General features: G+C 44.3%; 2 protein-coding genes across 3 annotated transcripts in view; both read right to left on the bottom strand.

Annotated features, from left to right (window-relative positions):
* ARHGEF3 (Rho guanine nucleotide exchange factor 3) overlaps positions 1-26,295 on the bottom strand; it is a 305,270-nt gene that overhangs the window by 196,094 nt on the left and 82,881 nt on the right. For both annotated transcript variants that reach the window (XM_061128326.1, XM_061128327.1), the window contains exon 3: positions 5,856-5,922. In XM_061128326.1, the coding sequence (XP_060984309.1) occupies positions 5,856-5,922 (67 nt within the window). The remainder of the gene's footprint in view (positions 1-5,855; positions 5,923-26,295) is intronic.
* LOC133046268 (large ribosomal subunit protein P1-like) lies at positions 14,608-15,053 on the bottom strand. The gene is made up of 2 exons (XM_061129189.1): positions 14,889-15,053; positions 14,608-14,813 (listed from the first exon to the last, which is right to left on the bottom strand). Exons 1-2 carry the CDS (start codon positions 14,957-14,959, stop codon positions 14,633-14,635), a joined length of 252 nt encoding a protein of 83 aa, XP_060985172.1. The 5' UTR covers positions 14,960-15,053; the 3' UTR covers positions 14,608-14,632.

Genomic DNA, 26,295 nt, shown 5'->3' with positions numbered 1-26,295 from the left:
GTACAACATTAAGGGCTTCCCTGGTGGTTTCAGTGGTAAAGAATCCACCTGCTAACGCAGGACACACAGGACTCACAGTTTCAATCCCCAGGCCAGGAAGGTGCCCTGGAGAAGGAAATGGCAACCCACTCCAGTATTCTTGCCTAGGAAATCCCAAGGACAGAGGAGACTGACAGGCTATAGTCCATGAGGTCGCAAAGAGTCGGACAGGATTTAGCAACTGGGCACACACAGGCACACACACACATAATGTTCAAAGTCCTTTCAAAAGCCTCAGAGTTTAGACATTTGTTACCAAATGGTTTAGGCAAGTATAAAGGCCAAGCACTGGAGAAAGAGACAAGACCAGTATGGCCCTGAAATTTGGTTGACATTTCATTCAAATCTCAGATCTAGCACCTAAAACAATGTCTTATAAATAGTAGGTCTTGTTAAATATTTTCAAGTTAACTACAGGCAAAGCCAAGTGTTGTGGTCCAGAGACTTTCACATTTCTAGGACGAGTTTTCTCCCTGACTCTGTCTCTGTGACTCTCTGTCTCAACTTACTGGAGGAGCTGCACCAAATATTCTCACAATAAAGGGTCAGAATTCTGAACTTTACAATGCCTCAACCATATCCAATTCAAAAGCATCAATTCTTCAGCGTTCAGCTTTCTTTATAGTCCAACTCACACATCCATACATGACTACTGGAAAAACCATAGCTTTGACTAGATGGACCTTTGTTGGTAGAGTAATGTCTCTGCTTTTTAACCTGCTATCTAAGTTGGTCATAGTTTTTCTTCCAAGGAGTGTCTTTTAATTTCATGGCTGAAATCACCATCTGCAGTGATTTTGGAGCCCCAAAAAATAAAGTCTCTCACTGTTTCCACTGTCTCCCCATCTATTTGCCATGAAGTGATAGGACCAGATGCCATGGTCTTAGTTTTCTGAGTGTTGAGTTTTAAGCCAACTTTTTCACTCTCCTCTTTCACTTTCACCAAGACGCTCTTTAGTTCTTCTTCACTTTCTGCCATAAGGGTGGTGTCATCTGCGTATCTGAGGTTATTGCTATTTCTCCCAGTAATCTTGAGTCCAGCTGTGCTTCATCTAGCCCAGCGTTTCTCATGATGTACTCTGCATATAAGTTAAATAAGCAGGGTGACAATATACAGCCCTGACGTACTCCTTTCCCCATTTGGAAACAGTCTGTTGTTCCATGTCCAGTTCTAACTGTCACTTCTTGACCTGCATACAGATTTCTCAGGAGGCAGGTCAGGCAGTCTGGTGTTCTCATCTCTTTAAGAATTTTCCAGTTTGTGGTGATCCACACAGTCAAAGGCTTTGGCATAGTCAATAAAGCTAAAGTAGATGTTTTTCTGGAACTCTATTGTTTTTTATATGATTCAGCAGATGTTGGCAATTTGATCTCTGGTTCCTCTGCCTTTTCTAAATCCAGCTTGAACATCTGAAAGTTCATGGTTCATGAACTGTTGAAGATGACTTGGAGAATTTTGAGCATTATTTTGCTAGCATGTGAGATAAGAGCAATTGTGCGGTAGTTTGAGCATTCTTTGGCATTGCCTTTCTTTGGGATTGGAATGAAAACTGACCTTTTCCAGTCCTGTGGCCACTGCTGAGATTTCCACATTTGCTGGCATATTGAGTGCAGCACTTTCACGGCATCGTCTTTTAGGATTTGAAGTAGCTCAACTGGAATTCCGTCATCTCCACTAGCTTTGTTCATAAAGATGTTTCCTAAGGCCCACTTGACTTTGCATTCCAGGATGTCTGGCTCTAGGTGAGTGACCACACCATCGTGGTTATCTGGGTCATGAAGATCTTTTTTGTATAGTTATTCCGTGTATTCTTGCCACCTCTTCTTAATATCTTCTGCTTCTGTTAGGTCCATACCATTTCTGTCCTTTACTGTGATCATCTTTGCATGAAATGTTCCTTTGGTATCGCTAATTTTCTTGAAGAGATCTCTAGTCTTTCCTATTCTATTGCTTTTGAACTATGGTGTTGGAGAAGACTCTTGAGAGTCCCTTGAACTGCAAGAAGATCCAACCAGTCAATCCTAAAGGAAATCAGTCTTGAATATTCATTGGAAGGACTGATGTTGAAGCTGAAACTCCAATGCTTTGGCCACCTGATGCGAAGAACCAACTCATTGGAAGAGACCCTGATGCTGGGAAAGATTGAAAGCAGGAGGAAAAGGGGATGACAGAGGATGAGATGGTTTGATGGCATCATCAACACAATGGACATGAGTTTGAGGAAGCTCTGGGAGTTGGTGATGATCAGGGAAACCTGGCACGCTGCAGTCCATGGGGTCGCAGAGAGTCGGACACGACTGAGCAACTGAACTAAACTGAACTGAACCAGATCCAGAGGAGTTGACACAGGGTAAGACACCTCCCAGGCCCCCACCTCTCTGAGGGTCCTGCCTTCTTATTCTCCCCATCTTATTGTGGTCTCACTTGTGATTTTCCTACCATAACTGTCCCAACCACAACCACAACCAACTCCTCCTGGCTTCTCTCCATGAACATATCTGTAGTGCTCATGTTCTGGTGAGAGTCCTCACAGCACCACCCCTGGCCAGAGAGGGTAGAGAAATTCCAGGGGGTTGTAACACCCAGGGCCTCTGTCTCCTTAGACGAGCATGGGAACCAAAAGACGCAGCCAACAATTAGCAGCAGTAACTCATGAAAGGACTGAACCACTTGGTACATAGAAAATATATGTCACCAGGTGTCACCAGCCCTTCCTGAGGTGCTTGGCGGCCGAAAACTCCAGGCAAAAAGAGGAAAACCACAAATACAATTCCTAAGGCCTTAAGAAGTCATGAGATCCGCAGTGGATCTCAAGGGAACAACACGGTGGTGGTTACCACACACTCACTCAGCAAGATCTTCCTTAAAATCATTGACATTTTGAAACATCTCTCTTTTCCCAAAATGTCTGTTTCTTAAGACATGGACCACTCCCTCTCCCCACCTCGTGCCCTGTCCTATGCTCCCTCCTTGGCCCTCATGTGTCTCCATCTCACTTCTCATTTAAGGCCATGTAGTTCTTTCTCCTCTTGCCTTTTCCAATCCATTTCTCACCACCTCTTCCCCTCGCCTCATCCCCAAACCCCACACATGTCCAGCACGCGAGAAAGTAACACAGGCTCCTTCTGCTTTATGAGCTGAAAAGGAGTGGAAATGCAAATGCTTCTAATGTTTTTCTCTGCCACATATATAAAAATGGGAAATTTGCTATCACAGAGGTTCTAAACCCTTTCCTTCCAAATAGAGAAGAAAATGATGAGTTCATAGAACACATGTCTTGCTCTAGAACAAACAGTCCAGCAGGCCTGAGCATCACATTTCATTATAGAAAATGTATCAATTAGATAATACCCCCCATGTTTTCCTCCTGGCATTCTGGGTGCTTCTCATTCTTCAGTTCCAATTACCGTAACTATGCTTACAGAGCTGGGAGTGACGGTGTTCCCACTGGCGTGGGTTTTCTTCCACGCCCACCAGGCCATGGAATATTATGCTCCAAGGGACAGAGGGATGACTTTGGCCACAGAGGAATCTGGCAATTGGCCAGGCCCTGAACCATCTCCCTCTGGTGTGCTCTTGAGGTCAGTTTGTCTAAATTTACCAGGAAGCCGCAGGGGCCAGAAGAATCAAAGCAAAGATGAGACCAAGATAAACACAACTGACCTGAACACTTAAATAGACTCTAGTCATTTCGACACTTTTAACTACTGGGGGAAATCTTATGAGCTGGCTAAAAATTTGAGGGCTGATAGGAAACTGAAGTCAACAAAGCATTAGATTCTGTTATCTATGTGGTTTTAATTAGCCAGGGGCCAGTTGTCTGCTTGCTCCCCTGTAGCAAATTACCAGTGTTAAATGTTACCCCTGCAAGGCTGTGACAGACAGAACATCCCTTAAACCAAGTATGTATCTAACAATTCCCTTTTCAGCAGTAGGATCTACAAACCAGACTTGAGCTTAAAAAATTCATGAAACATTTTTCAAGGACAAACAGTTGAAGACGTTTCAGCCAAAGGGAGGGTTATCAAGTTGTCCCAGCTTGCCCAGGACTGAAGTTTCCCAAGGCATGGGGCTTTCAGTATTAAAGCCAGGACAGTTCCAGGCAAATCCCAGATGGACCTCAACCCTAGTAGAGGGTTGAATTAGAAGGAAGGGAGTGGTACACTCGAGGGAAGGTAGAGAGAGAGAGAGAAAATAAACACCTTCAAAACAGTTCAACTTCTCTTTAGTTCAAAATCAATTACAGATGTCAACCATGTCAAAGTGTGTACAAACTATTTTTTCAACAAAGGGTTTATGGCCAGTGACCTTGGGAGACGCTCCACACAAACTCTATCAGCTCTCCTTCACATGGTCTCCATGCACATCAACACACTGAAGGCTCTGAGAAGTCCTGCAGTGGTGAACATGCTTTAATCTGGTCCTCTCAGGGGGTCCCAAGTCTGTGGGACCACACAAGTCTCTTTTTCGCTTAATGTTTATGATCATCCAACTGAACATACTTTGAGAAATGGGGGTCTTGTTCACAAAACTGTAACCAACCGAGGAGGTACATGACTTACACTCGGTAAAACACACACATCTACTTAAGAGGCCAACACATTTCTCTTTGTATTCAGTTAAAAGCATACTGAAAACTTAGCTAAGAAAGAGCCATGATTTGTATTTTTAAAAAGACATTTGGGGAAAATGACTGAGATGTATGTAGGATATTAAAGATGAACTGAACCAGTAAAAACACTGCTGAAAAGACTAAAGACTTGAACCTGAAACATAATCTGAAGTGAATTTTGTGTCAGATATATGTGAGAGATTTATTTATTCATTCACGTTAATTAAGCATGAACGTTCCAGGCACTGTGCTAGGCCCAGGGATAATGCAGTAACAAGACAGTGACAAGGTCTCCAATGCTTGGGGCTTCCAATCTTAAATGTCACTACATGTTAACTAACAATCTTTTAACAATGAGAAAAAGAACTACAGGGATCCACAGGAGATGCCTCTAGGTCAGATTTAAGGTGCGGACACGATGCATTCCCACGGAAGGTGATGTCAAAGCTTAGACCCAGTGGATGACGTGGGTGGGCCAGTCCAGAGTGTGCGGGAGTGTGGTGTCATGCAGCAGGAGACTGTGTTTTGGACATAAGGTACAGTGCACGCAAAGGCCGTTGGTGATGCAGAGCTCAGAGCATTCTCTACACAGGCAAGAGTCCTGTTCCTGAAGTCAGAGCTAGAATTCATTTGGACACACAGATGGGCCACTTTGACTACTATTATTATCACTATTACATAAAGGAAGAGAATTTTGCATCAAGCAAAGGTTAAATCTGACCCTCCCTACACCTCTAAGGGTCTAGAGCTTTGTGACTGGGAGAATTCTATGATTCCCTTCAGCTTCTAATGTTTAGAGCTTAAAGACCTCTACTTTTGTAAAGCAAAACTCCCCGCAGTCATAAATCTACACATGAACAGACAGTATATTTCTGATTTCTTTTTCCTTCACTCTGCACCTTTCTTTTTCCCCCAAAACAGCCACAATGGCCACTTCATCAACCTTGATATCTCCTGGCTTCTTCATAAGATGCTTCCCGTAACCCAACACCTATAGGGCAGGCAAACATCATTGGGTACTTACTGAACCACTTGGGGTTTTTTAATTAAACCACAGGTGCTGATGCAAAGATGACTTCCCCAGGTGGTAAAGCACAGAAGTTTGGTGGAGACTTGGCTAGTAAAGTCCACCTCAACTGAGCCCTCTCTGGAGCACCCAGAAGAGGACAAGTAACGAGTGGGATTGCTCGGGAAAACACTTACCCCTCTGAAATTCCAGGCTTTAGGAGATGGAAACATGGGAAAGTTGTTCTGCCGCTGCCGTTTAGGCCTGAAAGAGGACAAAAAAAAGAGATGCACTCATTATTCAGAGGAAATCATCAGTTTCAGATGGGAGTTTCATCAGAAGGAGAGATGCTTGCAGAAATGGTCCAGGCAGGGTGAAGTGGCTGGAGTTTTCTACAGCTCAGCAATCTTGAGCAGCCAAATGCACTCTAGACTCCTTCCCAGGGCCCCGGGAGGAAAGCTCCAAAGTCACTGAGAAAAGTCAATCCCTCACCTTTAAAAACAGGAAAATTTAAAAGAAAATTGAAAGTCTAAACTGGATGCAATTATAGAGCCAGACCAAACTCCGGTCCTTACTTTTCGCAAATGGAAGGCTCCCAAAGGGATGCCATCAGGTGATGTTTGTAGCTTCAGGCGCAGCCAGGAACCCTCCCTCGCTGCTCGCTCGCTGGGGAGTCCCTGCTCGTCCACACAGGCCACACTTGAGCTCCTGGACTTCTAAAGCGACGGCTGACAGGACAACTGTTAGGCAGCTGCTGCCTAACAAGTCAGAACTGGCTTCCTTGCCTGTTAATCTCTCCCCACGAATCAATCTCCTTAGATGCAACAGAGGCAGGTTCAAGTCGGGTCCATGCAAGTGGCAGGTAAACGGTACAAAAGAGGAAAGATGTGGGAAGGGGGCTGGGTGGCCGCAGACACACCAGGAATGCCTTACTTCTGTCTTGTAAAGTGAATTCAATTTTGTGACTGCAACATACCCACAGGAACATGTATTATGATGTTTTTATGGAGCGATAGATTAATGACTCCTCCCCAAAATGCTATGTCTGTCCATATGGATAGTCAAATGCCGTCTTTGCTTGAAGTACCACTTCACTGAAAAGCATCCCTGAAGGAGGTCCGCCTTGGACTTGCCCTGAGGGTTAGTCACTGCTGTGCTAAAGGGCGGTGGTGCTGGTTTTTTACATGATACTCACCCCTCTTCTTTGACCTCCTGCCACAGTGAGCAGGAACGCAAGGTAGGATGCTTGTGGTGACCACTGCACAGGCTCTGCAGAATGTCAGGCCTGATAAAAATCGGAACTGGCTCTACCATACCAGAACACATCCTGTCCACCCCTTGAATCAGGCAGAAGACATAAACAAACAAAACACAAGGTAATTATAACAAGAGCAGCGGCTGACAGGCGCTGAACTTAAAACAGCATATGCTGAGTAGTTACTGCCACTACTGTACCCATTTCATAAATAAGAAAACAGGGACCTAAAAAAATATTAAGTGACTTGACTCTCACCACACAGGTGAAACCAGGATTCTGGTCTCAAGTGTGTGATCTCAAATCCCACAGCATTTTATTAGCTGTGTGACCCTTAGCCTGAGGTTTAAGCTCTTGAGCTTTCATATTCTTACGTGCAAAATAGGAGAGAGAATACCCAGCACAGAGCCAAGACGAGAGGACGGCCCTGACTGCAGTGTTGTCACAGCTAAGTTCTCAGCAGATGTCAGCCCAGTGCCCAGAGCAGAGCTGGGACAACTGGCTGAAACAGACAGGAACTCCCGCCTGACCCGTCTTTGCATCCAACCCCCTTCTTCTGCCTCACCCTCCTCCTCACCCACGCATACAGTGGAAACCTAGGCTAATAACTTCTCAAGACAAACACAGCAAATGTGGGTGGTTATTTAGATTTAATACTCTTCTCTTATTAGGTACCATGTTGGTCTAAGCTCTTCTGAAGAGACATTTCTCCCCTTAAAAAAAAAAAAAAGGCACACACACAAGCAAACTTAGAATTGAACAGTACTTCTCCCTGGTTACCGTTCCCTCTCCTCCCAGGTTATAATTGGGCTTTGCTCTCCTAATTACCTGATGAGCTTCACTGCTTCCAAAGCAACAACATACACCAGAACATTCTGAGTCAGTGTGTCCCTGTTTGGCACGCTGCAGTCCACAGAAAATGACAGTCATGATAATTAACAGTGACGGAGTTACATGATGTGCCGGGGACTGTTCTAAGTAATATGCCTACATGGTCTAAATCTTAGAATAACAGGACGATGGGGGGTTCTGTTATGCTAGACTGTAATGTTAATACATTACTGTGGCACTACATATCACCATATTTCATATGTATGGCCTTACATACATTTAAATATACAATCACGGTAACTTCATATCATAATATGTTTTCACATAATATTGTATATGATTACGGCATAATGGGGATATTACCATTATCCCATTTTAACAGACAGGATAAACTGAGGTCCTGAGAGGTTAAACCAGATGCCGGAAGTCACATAGCTGGTAGGCGGCCAAGGTGGGATTCATACCCAGACGCGTCAGACTCCAGATTCAGGGGATGTAGCCCCTCTCAAACAGAGAAAGGCCACACCAAACAGGGCTTCCACGTGTTTGGAAGAATGCAGCCTGGGGGTTGCTTGTGGGCGGGCAGTGGTTTAGCGGGGCCTCACACTAAGAGGCCTCGTAGACAAAGACAATGCATCAGAGCAAGTCTGTCAGTCCAGGGCACTCTTGGGCAACGCGATCACACCCCCAGTGGCTGGGGAGAGTGCCAGGAAACCTACCTAAAAGACAGCTGTCTCCAAGTGCTGCTTCCCCGACCCCTGCATTCCACCACCAGTCAGGCTTCCAGATCATTCACCTTGGCTGCAGTCCCTTTTAACAATCTCATCTGACATCAAGAGTCCCCTGATAGTTTCCTTCTCTCCAGCCAAACACTACCACCCACATGGCCTCAAAGGATGGCTTCGGGGAGTAAAAGGCACCCTCCCGAGAAGGCTCCTTTAGGAAGCCCAGGGGAACTGGCAGGCATGAAGGACAACATCTCAGAAGCCAGTCAAGGCCAGGTGGGCACCACAGAAGGGGCAACCAGTCCTGGGTATGTTTCTTTTGTTTTACAGGCAACTTCTCTGCACTGTCAGCAAAACTCCAAGGGAGAAAACGGCACGTGGTTCTACAGGCTTCTCAGAACCAAGCTACCCTGGGGGGAGCTCTCTGTAGTAGATGGGGTCCTCAGGCCCTGAAGTGACCCAGGTCTGTGCACGGCACATGCACAGGGGCACGTCAGGATTCCAGGTGCATCTAGGGAAAGAGCTCAGATTCAGGAGTGTGCGTGGCTGGAATCAGAATGAGGTCAGGAGCGACAGGCCTCAGGGTTAGAAACAGAATGCATTTTCCCACCACGTTAAACAAACGTGACTGTCTCCCACCACCAGAGAATGATGACCGTATCCACAGCATCTCCCAAGCTCCTCGGAGCCCGGCTGCTGCTGCTGCCGGCACTGTGGGGGCCGAAGTCTGGTGTTCAGACCTGGGGCTCCAAGAGTGCCTCCCTCCCTTTCTTGCTGGAGGCCATCAGCCAGGCCACCTACTTTCGACTCCCCCTGAGCCTCCATCTTCTCATCTGGAAAGTGGGGATAATAACCTCTTTTTATAAAACTGAAAAATTAATGTGCTATAAAAAGGGAATAAAAATAACGATGTATTATACAAATGTTTAGCAGAGAGTCTGACACTTAATTGCTGTTATTATTACTGAGTCGACGTAACCAGTAAGGAGGATATCACTTGCCATTTTCATTGGCAAGGCTCCTATCAGAGAGACAATGAAATTTACAACTGAGTCTTACAAACTGTGTAATGTAAGTAAAATAAAACAAAGGCTTTAACGTGCTATGAATATTTTGTTAGGTGACAATAACATGGCCATAAATATGAACATAATGTAACTGTGAAGAGAGCCCTGCCTTTCCACTGATATTTCCTGGTTCCCCGCTCCCCTCTTCCTTTTCAAAGATTACCACCTCTGCCAGGATGTTTTATGTGTTGCAAATATTTTAATATCTTAACTGCCAACCCAGAGCATCTTGCTAACAAAACTTTCCCTGAATTTCTTCTCTTTTACCTCTCTCTCCATGAGAAGCTATAGAATTACTAGGAAAACAGCGACACTTTATAAGAAAAACTAAAGCCAGGCATTTCTTATTCTGGTAGGACCACTGAAGATGTGGTGGTTTCTTTTGCTTAAATGTCTTTTCAGTTTCTGTTCTGAGCACATAATCAAGGATGGGCGGGCAGGTGTTTAGCCCAGTGAAGACCCAAGTCTTCCTGGAGAAGCTCACTGGAAAGAGTTTGCAAAATGGAGATCTTGTCACCTTGGCTTGTCTTTCTCTTAAATGTTAAGTAGAAAGGCACTGCTCGGCACACGTTTCTGTAGCTCACTGACTAACACTCAGCCTCATTCCAGTCATGCCATGGCTGCAAGTCCAGCTCTTTACTTCCTGATAAATTATGGAAAAAAGAATTACAGAACCTTGGATTGCTCAGCTGGTTCAATCACTCAGCACCAGTTACATCCTCTTTACAACAGTCCTTTTGGGAATACACCCTGAAAGAGAGCCTTTGCTCCTTGGAGAATGAATCTGTAGCTCTTTATATAATAGACTCTCATCAATTTCTTTCCCTTTCCTTCCTGAGTACCAACTATACCTCCACACAGTGCCACACGTTAGGGAGACTGTGGCGAGCAAAACAGATCAGCTCCTACTTCCATGGAGCTTGCAGAAGGGCAACCAGGCCAAAAGTTGAGGGGGGCTGTTCTGTGGAGAATGCGGTGGTGGGGAATGCCAAAGAGCCTCCATCAAGGTTCAAAGAGCTAGAAGAAAGACTCAGCCAGGTGATGAGAAAAGAGAATTGCAGCCCACGCCCCAGGAAAAGCATGTTCAAAGTGCAGGAGGTAAAAAACCGATCTTTGAAAAGATTAATCAGACAAAACTGGCAAAACTGATCAAATTAAAAGGGGGCAGGGAGAACACTGCAAATACTATTATGGATGGAGGCACAGAACATCAAGTTAATGACAAAAGACTGCTAACAACAACTCGACATCGTTAAATCTGAAAACTTAAAACATACATTCCTTCAAAATATATAACTTACCAAAAATATCTCAAGGAGAAATACAAAACCTAAAAACCTCAGTAACTAATGAAAAAAAAAAAATGAAAGCAAGCACCAGATGAATTCTACAAAACTTTCAAAACAGATCATTCCAATCTTATACAGGCTGCTCCACAGAAGATACAAAAGAGTCCAGAGTTAAGAAGAAGAGACAACACATTTGAACAATTGGAATTAAAAGTATGACAACTGAAATTCTGTGAATAAGGAAATGGATTAAATGAAGCTATATTCATTAGCTATATTCATTCTTATCAAATGGAAGACCACATAGAATTATATAATAATGAAAAATCTTAAAAAAAAAAGAATGAAAATTCAAGTCACAGGAGATACCCATATGGTATGATAGTATTGAGGAATGCACAAAGTAACACCCTGTTTCTGGCCACATGTAGTAGAAATGTAAGACTAAACAGGCTGTATCAACTGCAGAAGGCAGCTTCCTTCCCTCTGGGGATGAAGAGGGGAGAGCGACTGGGTGGAGCACACAGAAGGCTTCCTCTCTGCATGGAATGTTTCCGTTATTCACAGAAAAATTCTGAAGCCAATAGGGCAAAATGTTGCTGCTTATTCAATCTATATGGGGATACAGAGGTGGATATTATAATAGCTGATATTTTGCTATATGGGTGAAAAATTGTATAACTAAAAATAGTAATAAACAGGAATAAATCATGGCAAAGCTATATAACAAAATCTCAAGCATCCATTAAGAATATTGAGGTAAATCTAAATCCTCACTAGCAGAAACCTTAAAATATGTGAAATAAGACACAAGACAACATGCAAACCCGCTGAGGTTTACACACACACACACACACACACACACACACACAATCAGCAGTGTGTGCAGACTGACGGCCCTGGAACAGCACACACCCAACTGTTGACAGTGACTGATGATGTGGCTGGGGTGGGGGTTAGGCGGCATAAATGTGGACACTACCGTTTACATTATGTATTTTTAAATCATTACTATGGGAACCTATTGTGCATATAATGGAAATCATAATGATGTTTATAAAAAGGCCCTGACAGGTGGAGGAGGTGGCAGAGAGGCATGAGATGAGGCCGAGCAGGTGGTCAAGGCGGGGCCTTAAAAGCTGGGCTTGGGGGTAATGGGGTGCCACTAAAACTGTAAAGTGAGGAGTGACATGATGAGGTTTGCCTTTAGAAAGATCCCTGTGGATAAACTGGGAGACTAGGACTGACAGTCCCCAACTCTTTGAGAGAGATAAGCTTCATCTAAATTATATCATCTGATTGATGATTGTCATTTATAACTTGATTGCTACTTCTGTCTCGGGTATTCCTTGGAAAAGGTGTACAGATTTTAATTACATACTCTGATGTATGGTCTATAGATTATAAGATAAAGTGAAGCATATATCTCCTGATACTTTTTAAGCTGACCTGTCTTTATACTTAAAAATGTAATAGTAGGCTATTAACAGTGGGCTTTTAATAGTAGGCTTCCCTGGTAGCTTAGATGGTAAAGAACCTGCCTGCAATGCAGGAGACCTGTGTTCAATCCCTGGGTCAGGAAGATCCCCTGGAGAAGGAAATGGCAACTCCAATATTCTTGCCTGAAGAATTCCATGGACAGAGGAGCCTGGCAGGCTACAGTCCATGGGGTCGCAAAGAGTCTGACATGACTGAGCAACTCTCACTTACTCACTCAGGACTGACATATACACACTACATAAAATAGATAACTAATAAGAAACGGCTGTATATGTGAGACAGGGCACTCGGGGCTGGTGCACTGGGATGACCCAGAGGGACAGGATGCGGAGGGAGCTGGGAGGGGGCTTCAGGATGGGGAACACATGTACATCCGTGGCTGATTCATGTCAATGTATGGCAAAACCACTACAATACTGTAAAGTAATCAGCCTCCAATTAAAATAAATACATTTACAAAAAGAAAAAAAGAAACAGCTGTATAGGGGACAGGGGACTCTACTCAATACCTTGTGTGGCCTATATGGCCAAAGAATCTAAGAATAAATAAACAAAATGAGTGGATATATGTGTAACTGATTCACCTTGCTGTGCACCAGAGACTGACACATTGTAAGTCAACTACACTCCAAAAAAAATTCTTTTAAGAAGAAAGATCCATCAGGCTAGAGAGAGGAGAAGACAGCTGAGGGGGGTCCAGGGTAAAGGCAGAGACCTACGGGGAGGCTCCTGGAAGCATGCAGATCCACTGCAGCCTCTCTCATGGGACATCTTCAAGATTCTGAAGGCAAAGAAATCAAGTCTGTTCAGACTTCTCTCCCATTCTCCACCCATGCGCCTGTTATTTTTAGAACAGCACTCATTGTTCAATAGAAATATCATGTGGGCAACATATGTAATTTAAAATTTTCTATGAGTCACATTAAAATGGTAAGAAAAAAAAAAGCAAGTAAGTTTAATTTTAATAATATAGTTTCCTGAGCCCAATATATCCAGATAGTATTACCAGTTCAACATGTAATCAGCAGGAGAAAATTAGAAATATTTTACATTTTTTTATACCAAATCTTCAAAATTCACTAAGTATTTCAGCCTTGCAGCACATCTTAATCGGCACTAGCCATGTTTCAAGTGCTCAGCAGGGACGGGCGGCATGTGTCTACCTTACTGGACAGCTCAGTTATAGAAAAATAGCACTTACAGTTTCAGTTCAGTTCAGTTCAGTTGCTCAGTCGTGTCCGACTCTCTGCGACCCCATGAATCGCAGCACGCCAGGCCTCCCTGTCCATCACCAACTCCCGGAGGTTACTCAAACTCATGCCCATCGAGTCGGTGATGCCATCCAGCCATCTCATCCTCTGTCGTCCCCTTCTCCTCCTGCCCCCAATCCCTCCCAGCATCAGGGTCTTGCCCAATGAGTCAACTCTTCACGTGAGGTGGCCAAAGTATTGGAGTTTCAGCTTCAGCATCAGTCCTTCCAATGAACATCCAGGACTTATCTCCTTTAAGATGGACTGGTTGGATCTCCTTGCAGTCCAAGGGACTCTCAAGAATCTTCTCCAACAGACTTACAGTTTCAAAGAGCCTCAAACTTTGAAAATTCACCACTCTATGTTACAGCAGTGACCACTCAAAATGTGTAAGTTGAGGCCCACATACAGTGGAACATTCTCCAAAAGATATCTGTATCCATCTGAATTCAGAAACATTCAAAGGGGGAAAGTATTTTTACAAAGGCTTTAGAGACATAGTCTCTAGAAAAACCAATGGAGATGACCTTCAGGTCACATGCCTACTTGAATGGAGCAACAAATGAAATTCTTTCCCAAACGGAGCATATCTCAAACAAATGTTTATGATCTGTTGCTAAATAATAGAGAATTGCTCTAACCAAACTAATTCCAGAATTAACTAAAAAGAAGAGATTGAAAGGCTTTTTAAACTCATGAAATTATTATATTTATAGTTCCCCTTTTGTGAAATGTTTGTTCAGGTCTATTTACTCATTTATATAAAGGGATTCTCTTTTCTGTTACTGATATGTAAAGGCTCTTTATATATTCAGGATACAGGATGAAGCAAAAGGTCTAGCACATAGCTGATACTCTAGTAACCATATATAAAATTTTGATCAAGTAGTTAATGAAGATGGATAAACAAAATATGATATACATGCATAAAATGGAGTATTATTCAACCACAAAAAGGATGAAGTCCTGATACATGCTACAACATGCAATAATCTTTTTTTTTTTTTTTTTTGCAGCAAACAGCTCAGCTTTTTATTGAATGTGTTACTAAAGAGGTTTAGTCAAAAAGACCAAAGCCCATGTCATCATCAGACTCTTCAGATTCTTCTTTCTTTGCTTCTACTTTCTTCTCCTCAGCTGGGGCAGCAGTGGTGACTGGGGCAGGACCTCCTGCTGGGGCAGGTCCACCAGCCCCCACATTGCAGATGAGGCTCCCGATGTTGACACTGGCCAAAGCCTTTGCAAACAAACCTGGCCAGAAAGGCTCAACATTTACACCGGCTGCCTTAATGAGGGCATTGATCTTATCCTCTGTGACAGTCACCTCATCATCGTGCAGAATGAGGGCAGAGTAGATGCAAGTGAGCTCCGAGACGGAGACCATGGTGCGGGCGGGTGCTAGGTGGGGGCTGCCGGGCGCGGTGCTAGTCGCCGGATGAAGTGAGGGCCTCACCCCAAAACGGCCTTAGCTTCCTCGGAAGAACTGAGCACCTTAGCGGCAGCAGAGGAAAGAGCCAACATGCAATAATCTTGAAAACATTATGCAAAGTGAAAAAAGTCAGACACAAAAGGCCACATACTGTATGATTCCATTTACATGGAATACCCAGAATAGGCAAATCCATAGAAACAGCAGACAAGTGGTAGCCAGGGGCTAGGCTAAGAGAGCAAATGGACAGTGGCTATTTAATGTGTTTACAGTTTCCTTTGAGGGTAATTTTTTAAAAGTTCCAGAATGAGATAATGGTGACGTATGCACAATTCTGTGAATGCACTTAATGCCACTCAATTATTATAACACTTAAAATTGCTAATACTTTGTTGTGTGTAGTTTACCACAATTTTTTAAAAAGCGAGGGTAAAGTAAAGCTTGTTGTTCAGTTGCTAAGTCATGTCCAACTCTTTGCAACCTCATGTAATACAGCACAGCAGGCTCCTCTGTTTGCGATTTTCAGGCAAAATAAAAGATACATATCTCATGGAAAAAATGCTCATGAATGATAATGCAAAATAAAATGCTATTATATTAACTATTCCAGAAAAGGGAAATATGTAAATAAAAGCCAGGAGACCACTCTGTACAGCTTGGGAATTGACAGAAATGGCTTAGACGAGAAACCAGCCCTGCTAGTCTGTTTCCGAGACACATATTTATGTGAATTATTCAGCAATGATAAAAATTCCCTCAGCCTCTGGCTTTCTGTGCTTCCTCCCACTCTCCACCCCCAACCGGGTCTCTGTGCTCAGAGATTCTGCAGCATCACCCATTCTGTCTTCTGCTCCCATCCCACAAGCCATTCTGCTGTGCTGCTTCTTACACTGGAGCTTCCTGCAAAGCTACTATCTTCAGGACAATTTTTCATGAGTGCAACCTTCCAGAAGACAAACTGCTATTGACAAATTTCAGTGACTCTCAGGTAGAGCCATCAAGGGACAGTCGGGCACAGTGGTTAAGAGCGCAGATGCTGGAGCCATCTCTGCTACTCACCGGCTGTGTGATCCTGGGCGAGTGACCTAACCTCTCTGTTCCTACTTCTCCCTTCTGTAAAATGGAGATTATAAAAGGATTCCCTCATAGTGCCACTGTGTGGATTAAATGAGTTAATATACGTAGAGCTCTTAGTGCCTGGTACACAAAAGGTGCACTTTAAGTTATCTTCCTTCTGGGTGATGAACTAGAAGGCCAGGTCTTTTGGATTTTAGTTCTGGGTGAGCTGGGAAACCACAAAGAATTCTAAACAGAGAAGAAACATGGTCTAAGTTTTAAAAGGACTGTTCTCAATGCTGCATGGAGATGATGGCTATAGAGACAGGGCAAAGGGTAGAGAGAAGGAGAGGGTGGCCCAGATGAGGGACAACAGGGACCTGGACCAAGACGGTGGCAGTGAGGTTGGTGAGCAGTGCTAGAATTATGTACATATTTGAAGGTAGGGTAACGGGAGTTGCTGGTGGGTTGATACAGAGGGTGAAATAAAAAAGAAATAAAGGATGCTCTAAGAATTTTAGGCTGAGCAACTGGGAGGGTGAGGAAGACTTATCAGAGCCGCAGATATGGGGACAAAAATCAAGAGCGGACATTATCACATTTGAAATATGACAAGTGTTCTGGTATGGGCCTCTAAATGGAGATGTGGAATCTGCAGCTGAATTTAAGGAACTGGAGACTGTATTCAAGAGTCATCAGCCTTTAGACAGAAGAGGAGTCCTGACAAGGTGAGCGGGGGCATCCCAGAGGCCAGAGAAGAAAGTGTTTAGGGGAAGGGGTGCTCTACGATGTCATTAAGTAGGGGAAGGAGAAATGCTCACTGAATTTGGCAAAGCAGAAGTCCCTGGTGACTTGATAAATCGAGGAAGTAAGCGGAGCTGGGCGGGGGTGGGGGGCGGAGGGCAAGAGTTGAGAGGGATATGTCTACAGATTACCCAGAAGAACTGTTCATAGAAAATACAAATTGACAAGGATCTTAGGTATTGGCTAGTCCACTGAGTCATTAAAACGTGAGCTCCCCTCAAACCCGGTGCTCTGTGACAACCTAGAGGGGTGGGATGGGCTGGGAGGTGGGAGGGAGGTTCGAGAGGAAGGGGACATATGTATACTTATGGCTGATTCATGCTGATGTATGGCAGAAACCAATACAATATTGTAAGGCAATTACCCTCCAATTAAAAATAAATAGATCCAAAGATAAACACTTTTGGTCCCTATTCACAAATAATGCAGTTACAAGCATTAAAAGATTTACAAAGGCACGGCTGGCCTGTTGGGATCACTGACAAGACATTTTAATGTCTCTACTAAAATGCTACAAAAACAGTAATACTGGCAATTTAAAAAAAAGAAAAGAAAAACTGTGAGCCCCCTGAGGGCAGGCATTTCTGTCTTTTTAATGCCTCATTCCCAGCCTCTGGACACCTGGCACATGGAAGATGCTCAAAAAATATTTGTAAGACTTCTTTGAACTTTCTTGACATCTCTGGCCAAACAGTACAGGTCAACAGGAACTTCCTATTCCTAACAGGATGGTATGGAAGACAGTGAGAGAATACATACACAAATATCCCAAGATGGAATGTTTCACAGTCTCCTCCTTTGACTGAAGAAACTAGACTTAATACTTCTTGGCATTTACTCAGCACAAAAACGTTTCCCGGTTACCCTGGTTGGCATCCTGACCGCGTCATCATCGCATGGATGATTTCTCATTGGCATTGCTAAGTTTCAAATAGTCGAGCTAATTATGAGCTGGTCTAGTTAGCAGAAATTACAGGATATTTTTGAAGGGATGCTTTGCAACAAACGTCTTTCGGAAATCCAATTGAAGAAAATTATTTTTTCATATGCTCCGAGTGCTGACCTGCAAATGCTGTTTCTAAAGCATTTGGGGGTCGCTTTGAAAAGCATGGGGCTGGTTCTCCCTCTTCCCGCCTGCGACCGTCTGAATGATGGCGCACTGGCAACGGGAAAGGCTTCATTACCTCCTAAGGCAATCCACATCCTGCCTCTCCAGGTCACAGCCGGGCAGAGAGCAGCCCTGCGTCCCTCCGGAAAGGATAATTAGCTTTCTGCCCTTTAATCAAGGAGCAGCAGATTGTTGTTTTTCTGAAGTTTTGCCTGGGGAGAGCCTGTTCTTTCCCGAGCGTGTGTTTTTCTAACCAGGACTCCTTGTACGCGCCTTACCTTCCTATGAGCCAACGCTGAGAGCACCAACCCCCACCTCTCATCTGAAACGAGAAACTGGAGCTCTCCACTGATGAGTCAACGGCCCGCAACTCCAGGGATGTGGAATCAGGTCTCAGTCACCCCAGTTTATCAACACCACTGACCTCTGCCTTATGGACCAGGAGAATACTCAACCTCTTTGTCATGAAAATGACATTTTTAAAGGTTTACTTATTTATTTTAAACACTTACTATGTGCCACTGTGCTCAGTACTTAATAAATACTAACTCATTTAATCCTCAAAATGATATTACAAGTAGGCACTGCTATTATTCTCACTTGATAGATGAGGAAAATGAAGCTCAGAGAGGTTAAGTGACTTGTCCAAAATCACACAACTAGGAGGTGCAGAGCTAGGATTCAAACCCAGGCAGTCTGGTTCCAGAAAACCTGAACAGAGAAACGGATGTCAAAACCACTGCAGAATCAGTGACAACAGAGAAAAGGAGATGGGAACTAAAACGCTTACCTCATACCAGACCCAGAACCAGTGTTACAGGGTTGCTTCCTCTTTATGTGAAATGCAACTGATCTTCAATGATAATAATAAATAATCAGAGATTAGTCTTATCAGTTTTTCTACACCTGCAAGTAAAAATCCATTCAAATTGGTACACTTTACTGTGTGTACATTATGCTTTGATTAAAAAAAAAAAGTTGTAGCTTGAAAAAGTTAGTGGCTGGACTTCCCTGGTGTACAGTGGATAAGAATGACTACGCCAAAGCCTTTGTGTGGATCACAATAAACTGTGGAAAATTCTAAAAGAGATGGCAATACCAGACCACCTGACCCGCCTCTTGAGAAACCTATATGCAGGTTGGGAAGCAACAGTTAGAACTGGACATGGAACAACAGACTGGTTCCAAATAGGAAAAGGAGTACGTCAAGGCTGTATATTGTCAACCCTGCTTATTTAACTTATATGCAGAGTACATCATAACAAATGCTGGGCTGGAAGAAGCACAAGCTGGAATCAAGATTGCTGGGAGAAATATCAATACCCTCAGATATGCAGATGACACCACCCTTATGGCAGAAAGTGAAGAGGAACTAAAAAGCCTCTTGATAAAAGTGAAAGAGGAGAGTGAAAAAGTTGGCTTAAAGCTCAACATTCAGAAAACTAAGATCATGGCATCTGGTCCCATCACTTCATGGGAAATAGATGGGGAAACAGTGGAAACAGTGTCAGACTTTATTTTGGGGGGGGGGGGGCTCCAAAATCATTGCAGATGGTGATTGCAGCCGTGAAATTAAAAGATGCTTACTCCTTGGAAGGAAAATCATGACCAACCTAGACAGCATATTAAAAAGCAGAGACCTTACTTTGCCAACAAAGGTCCGTCTAGTCAAAACTATGGTTTTTCCAGTGGTCATGGATGGATGTGAGAGCTGGACAGAGAAGAAAGCTGAGCGCTGAAAAATTGATGCTTCTGAACTGTGGTGTTGGAGAAGACTCTTGAGAGTCCCTTGGACTGCAAGGAGATCTAACCAGTCCATCCTAAAGGAGATCAGTCCTGGGTGTTCATTGGAAGGACTGATGCTCAAGCTGAAACTCCAATATTTTATCCACCTCATGCGAAGAGTTGACTCATTGGAAAAGACCCTGATGCTGGGAGGGATTGGGGGCAGGAGGAGAAGGGGACGACAGAGGATGAGATGGCTGGATGGCATCACCGACTCGATGGACATGAGTTTGCGTAAACTCTGGGAGTTGGTGATGGACAGGGAGGCCTGGCGTGCTGCGATTCATGGGGTCGCAGAGAGTCGGACACGCCTGAGTGACTGAACTGAACTGAAGTGAACCAATGCAGGGGACCGGGGTTCGATCCCTGGACCGGTAAGATCCCACATGCCACAGAGCAACTAAGCCCATACACCACAACTCCTGAGCCTGAGCTCTAGGGCCCGCAAGCTGTGACTACTAAAGCCTGAGAGCCCCAGAGCCTTGTGCTCTGCAACAAGAGAAGCCACCGCGCTGCAACTAGAGAGTAGCCCCTACTCACGGCAACTAGAGAAAGCCCAGGCACAGGGAAAATAGCCAAGTGCAGCCAAAAAATAAATAAATAAATAATATCTAAGCATCAATCCCTCCTCTCTTTAGAACGGTGAGAGAGAATGAAAAAAACAAATGGAGTACAATGTTAACATTATTAAAAAAAAAAAAGTTAATGGCTGAGTTTTCTTAATGTTTTAAATGGATTTGGATCAAATAATCCTTAGAAGACATGCTTAAAAAAATCACCTTGAACTATCCAATTTTTGTCTTAAGAAAATTAAGAAAAGCCTTTAGAATTGTTCCAGTTAGCTATACACAAACCAGAAACAAAAAGGAAGGAGATAAATTCATGTTTTTCAAATCTTGGAAAGCTCTAACTCAAAAATTATATTTACAGACACCATAGTTTCCCAGTTCCTCTCTGACAGAGGCTCTACAAGGGCTTTTTGCCTAGACAAGAGCAAAAGAAAGTCCTCACGGTTTTCTTTTTTTTTTTTTTTGGTAATATATTGATCAGAAGCTAATTAATCAGTTTGTAGGTGGCCCAATTTTCCAAATTGAAAATCACAACCTTTAAAATTAGTCCTCAGAATTGAGCATCTCTAACAAATGTTCTGTTGATTCCAACTCCAAAAACACCCCAAAATTCTTAAATTAGCCAGCATCACTTAAAGCAGTTTATTGACTCTCTGATATAGGACCTACCACAGTCTCCAAGGTAATTAGAAGCTCCGTAAATGCTGTTTTTGGCAGTGACTGGGGCCACACATTATAACATGTTTATTACCAAACTGTCAGTGAAATATGGCGGTGGGTGGGACCACATCAGACTTGTTACAGCATATGTGCAGAAAACGGAAAGGTGATGCTAAGGGCACCATTCAAATTGAGATAATTTCATCACTGTGACAAACAGAAAGCCACCCCCAAAATTCTGAGTAAGAGGGGATAATTCTGAGTAAGAGAATCACTCAGAGGAAGAGAATTCGGAGTAAAAGTGGGAACTATTATTATTAATTTAATAAGAAGAAGAATAGTAATACTGCTGCTGTGCCTTTTCTGTGGCTTAATTCATTTCATTTTCATGGGGGCTCTAACAGAAATAAGGGCCATAACAGAAGAGAAGGCTGAGGCACTGAGAAGTTAGATGTGGAAATGCCTCAGAGTCACTTGAGGTCAGGGCCAGACAGCCTGACTCCAGGATGCCTGCTCTCTGCCCAAGTTCCACCAAATTGTCTAAGAATTTTCCGGCCACCTAATCCACAAAAGCCATAAACTGGGAGAGAAAAAATAACCATACTGATCAGTTATGTGCTATTTATCAATTATTTCTATCAAACATGGTCCAGCCCATTCTCTTGGGCACCTCATCTTCCAGCTCACCAGCTGGGCTCCAGTGGGAACAGGACCAGCACTTGCATCAGCGCTGCCATAGCTGCTGCCATGACAACCGCATCCTGCCACCCAGGCACAGGTGCTCTCCCCCTCTTTGCTCCAGCGCCCTGATTCAGGGATGCAGCCCCTGAGTTCATCTTTCTACCTGCTTCCAACTTGCTCAAGACTTTACCAAAATGATAACCTCCTGGAGGTTCCTCAGGTACCCGGATGCATCTGGACCAGACTAATATGTATAAAAGTGGACAGGGAGGTGGGATTCTTGAGGGTATACAGAACTGCAGAGCAGGTGGCTGACCTCCCGAGGGGCCTCAGTGCCTGGCAGGGCTAAGTCTGAGTTCTGGCTCTCTGGCCCTTGCTTTCTGGGGATCCTAAGCAAATGATGCGGTCTCTAGGAACCTGTCGTATGTGTGAAAACCAGGGATAATATTAGATTTTACGCTGCATAGAGTTGCTGTGAAGTCTAAGCATATTGGAGCATGTAAAGGACATACAGGGGAGATGCTGGCTGTTACTGGTGACTACTATTAACTGCTGTCACCATGCACTGGCCCGGTGCTGGTGCTGAGAGAGATCAGGAGCCCTCATCCTCCTGCTGCCGCCTTGACAGTTCAGCAGCCTGACATTCAAAACAGAAAGCGCTCCTCTGGGCAGCTCGTGGGCCCCGACCCCAGGGCTGGCCAGGCCCACAGACCGCACACACCCGGCTGAGCACTGGGAGACGTGAGAGCAGTCAGTGGGGACCCCGAATTCAGTACGCTCCCCTCCACTAGGCTGCGTGGCTTCTCAGAAAAAAATAAATTTATCAAAATAAACCTGCTACTTTTATTCAATAAAAATGCCGCTCAGCAAAAGACCTTTTAAGATGCAAAAGCCACGTGTGAACCTTTGGAAATCCTTAAGGTGAAATGAGGGGATTCAGAAATTTCTAGAAAATTCCAAAAAACATAAGGTTCACACTGTCATCTGTGGTCATTTCTCAGAGTTAAGATTGATCCCGGGAACCTGCACTTGCAATGCTACACATTCCTGTACTATCTGAACTTTTAGGACATGCATAAGTGAATTCTGTAATCAGAAAATAGCTTTTTTAATAAAAGAAAATTAAAATGTTTTGCCATAACATAGTTCACCAAAGAAGAAATCCACACAGTCAATAAACAACAAAAAAATGTTTACCCTCCTTAGTAACTATCAAAATGGAAATCTAAATAAAGAGCACGTTTGCCTTTCAAATTGGCAAATTTGACATGGTCATATCCAGTGTGGGCAAGAATGCAGAGAAGCAGACATTTTGCTTCACAATGATGAATGAATAAACTGGTATAATGTTTCCACAGGATACTTTGGCAGCATTTTCCAGGAACCTTACAATGACCCAGAACTTCATGCTTACAATAATTAGACCAAAAAAGAAAAAAACAAAAACAAAAAAACCCACAAACTTGGGCTCAACGACCAGAATGTAGCTCCCACGGTTATTTCAGAGGGAGAAACAGCACAGCTCACACAGCTGACAAGAGGGACTGGCTGCTGAGAAGTAGGTGTCTTGCAAAGTTCCACAGGTTCAGGGTGTAAAATAAAGGCCACAAGACTTGCTTATTCTACAAGGTGAAAATATAAAATTTCTGCCATTTGGTGCTTTTACTCACATGCTTTGATCCCAGACGCACTTGGTTTTGCATCTAAGGAGACTGAGACCCAGGCTTATTAAACGGTTTGTCCCCAAGTGGCTGGGACAGGTTCACAGTGTATTCACTTCCCCAAGGGCAGAACTGTCACCGTCAAGGCCCAACACAGCCTCTGTTGTGGGGCCAAGCTATGCCCTAGTCCACAGCAGGCCCACGCTGGGGGTGGGGACACTTCTTTAAATCCCTCCTCCCCCTAAGAAGCCAGGAGCTCCCCGCCCTGCCTCAGCTACCAGGAGACAAGAACAAAGCTGGGGTCTGTGAGTAAAGCCCTCTCACTAATAATTAAACCACCACCTCCTGAGAAGGCCTCACCCGCCAGGTCTCCAGGCAATTCTTATCATCACTCCCTTCTTAGCCCGCAGCCACCCTGAGGCTCACAGACATCAGCCTCCCTGTCTTACATCATCCAGCTCATGAGGATGTGAACTCCACTCAGCCACATTCTCACCCCTTTCTAGCAGTTTCCTCACTATAAAATTGGTAGGAAAAATAGCAACTGCTTCAGAGGGTTTTTTGTGAAGGTTAAATGAATCAATCTATAGAAAATGCCTGGAATGTTTCCTGACGTATGGGAAGTGCTCTGAACAGCTCTTATTATTTCATGGAGACTGTAGAGAGTAGTGGTTAAGAACAAGAACTCTAGGGCCAGCTGCCTGGGTTTCAAATCCCTTATCTACCACTCACTGGCTCTGTGACTTTAGGCAAGTTACTTAACTCTCTGTTTATCAGTGAAATGATAATAGTAGTACTCTCCTGAGTTGACATGAATACTCACATTTTCTAGCTGAGCTGATGTACTCAGGGGAGTTAGGAACAGTATCTGTCATGTACTATAGTGGGCCTGCATGTGAGGCGCACAGAATACATTAGGTGTTATGAACTTGACACCATGCTAGTCCACCACCACCTTCAATAGAAGTCATCAATCGGGCGGTAAGAACCTAACATGTGATCTCCTATTTAATGCTGACAGCACAAGATTATTTTTCAGATTTATAGATGGGGAATCGGAGGCACAGAGAGCTCAAGTAACTTGCCCCAGATCACACAGCTGGGAAGCATCGATGATGCCAGGCTTCAAACCACATCAGTCAGAACGTAACACTGTTGCCCCTTGCACTGCTCAGCCTGACATTCACATAACCCAGGCCACCTCCTTGCAAAGCCGTATGCCTGCTAGCACTTCCTATGGAGGGTGATGCATTGCTTTTTGCGCTTTGAGATGATTCACTATCAAGCCCCCTACCGTGTCACACCAATGCTGGCCCCAGGGATGCCTGATGAACAGAAGGATAAGTCACAGCAGCATAGTCACCAAAGAGCAAGACCAACATCATCATCATCCCTCCCTATCCTCCTGGTGTGGGTCTAACTCTGGAGATGAGACATTAGCATTAAAGCAAATTTCTGGACCGAGACATGTAATCGGTGTCTTGGAAATGCATGCTGACATCCACACAGCTGGTTTTCCCCACAGCTGTTGATGGTCATGTGTTGTTTAAACTATGGCCTGCTCACAAGTTAACACTGGGGGGTGAAACCAGGGTAAATCTCCCTTAATGTGCCATTCCAGCCTCTGGAGCATGAGATTTGTGGCAGCGAGTTCACTTCCCATTACCAGACTAAAAAGTTGACAAAGCTTCCCTGCAAACCAGATGGCCAGAGCTACAGGTAGGAGCCTCCAGGAAACTCATCGCTGGGGCTCTTCTGTGCTTCTCACAGCTTCCTTAGCAATTCACCAGCACTGGTTGTTAGAGAGAAAAAACAACAAAACAAAACCTACCCGTGTGTTTCACCAGGATTCATAAACCTGTACTGTTTCAAACCTGGTCACTTTAATTAAGTGTCTATTTAACTTAATTTTCGGATAATGTGTCTAAAACTCAAATAGGTAAGGGCTGGAAGGATCCTCAGAGAACCAGCTAATCTACCACCCTCATTTAGAGACTGAAAAACTAAGAGTTGGCTCAAGAAGGAAATGGCAAACCTACTCCAGTATTCTTGCCTGGGAAATCCTACGGATAGGCAGCCTGGCAGGCTACAGCCCACAGGGTTGCAAAGACTCAGACATGACTTAGTGACTAAACAACAACAAGGTCACGTGGTCTGTGGAATGACGCCCCTCTGAAGATGTCCCTCTGCCTCCAACAGTGGTGGGGAATGTTCAAAAACCACCTAACTTCCAGTGTCAGAGAATCCTGCGCTTGCAGCCCAGCCCTCCTCGGCAGGCTCAGCAAGCCAGGCCAGATTCACTGCCTCCTTCTCAGCCTGACTATCCCAGGTCAACCACAGTGAAACCTGTACACACCTAAACATACGGCCCTTCAGTTAAGTCTACACGGGAGGGGCCATGTCTTGAGCACCCACTGAGCTGCCTTTTCCATAAGAAGACTCCCAATTTGGTGTTTAAATTCAGTCCCCATGGTGCGGGTCCTCTTCCACGATGTGCAACAGCCACAAGAGGCTGGACCCCACGGCACCTCTGAATACCCTGCCCACAGACCGCACCATCTGGGTTCTTCCTCTGTTTATTTCGCTCTGCTCCACTGTATAATGACAACTCCCTCTGGACAGGGAGTTGTGTTTTCCTAGAACCTAACCCGTCCTCATTGGAAAAGACCCTGATGTTCGGAAAGATTGAGGGCAGGAGGAGAAGACGGTGGCAGAGGATGAGATGGTTGGATAACATCAGCGATTCAATGGACATGAACTTGGGTAAATTCTGGGAGATGGTGAGGGATAGGAAGGCCCAGTGTGCTGCAGTCCATGGGGTCACAAAGAGTCAGACCCAACTGAGTGACCAAACAACAACAACTCATCCTCACAGAAGAGGTCCTCAACCCAAGGTGGGTGGACAGTGAGTGAGCAGACTCACGACAGGTAGGTGAGCATGTCACCAGTGTGGAGAGAGGGGATGGG

The sequence above is a fragment of the Dama dama genome, chromosome 24 (genome assembly GCF_033118175.1).
Source record: "Dama dama isolate Ldn47 chromosome 24, ASM3311817v1, whole genome shotgun sequence".
NCBI classification, from domain to species: domain Eukaryota; kingdom Metazoa; phylum Chordata; class Mammalia; order Artiodactyla; family Cervidae; genus Dama; species Dama dama.
Note: the sequence above shows the minus strand (reverse complement) of the source record. Positions and strands in the feature narration are given on the sequence as shown.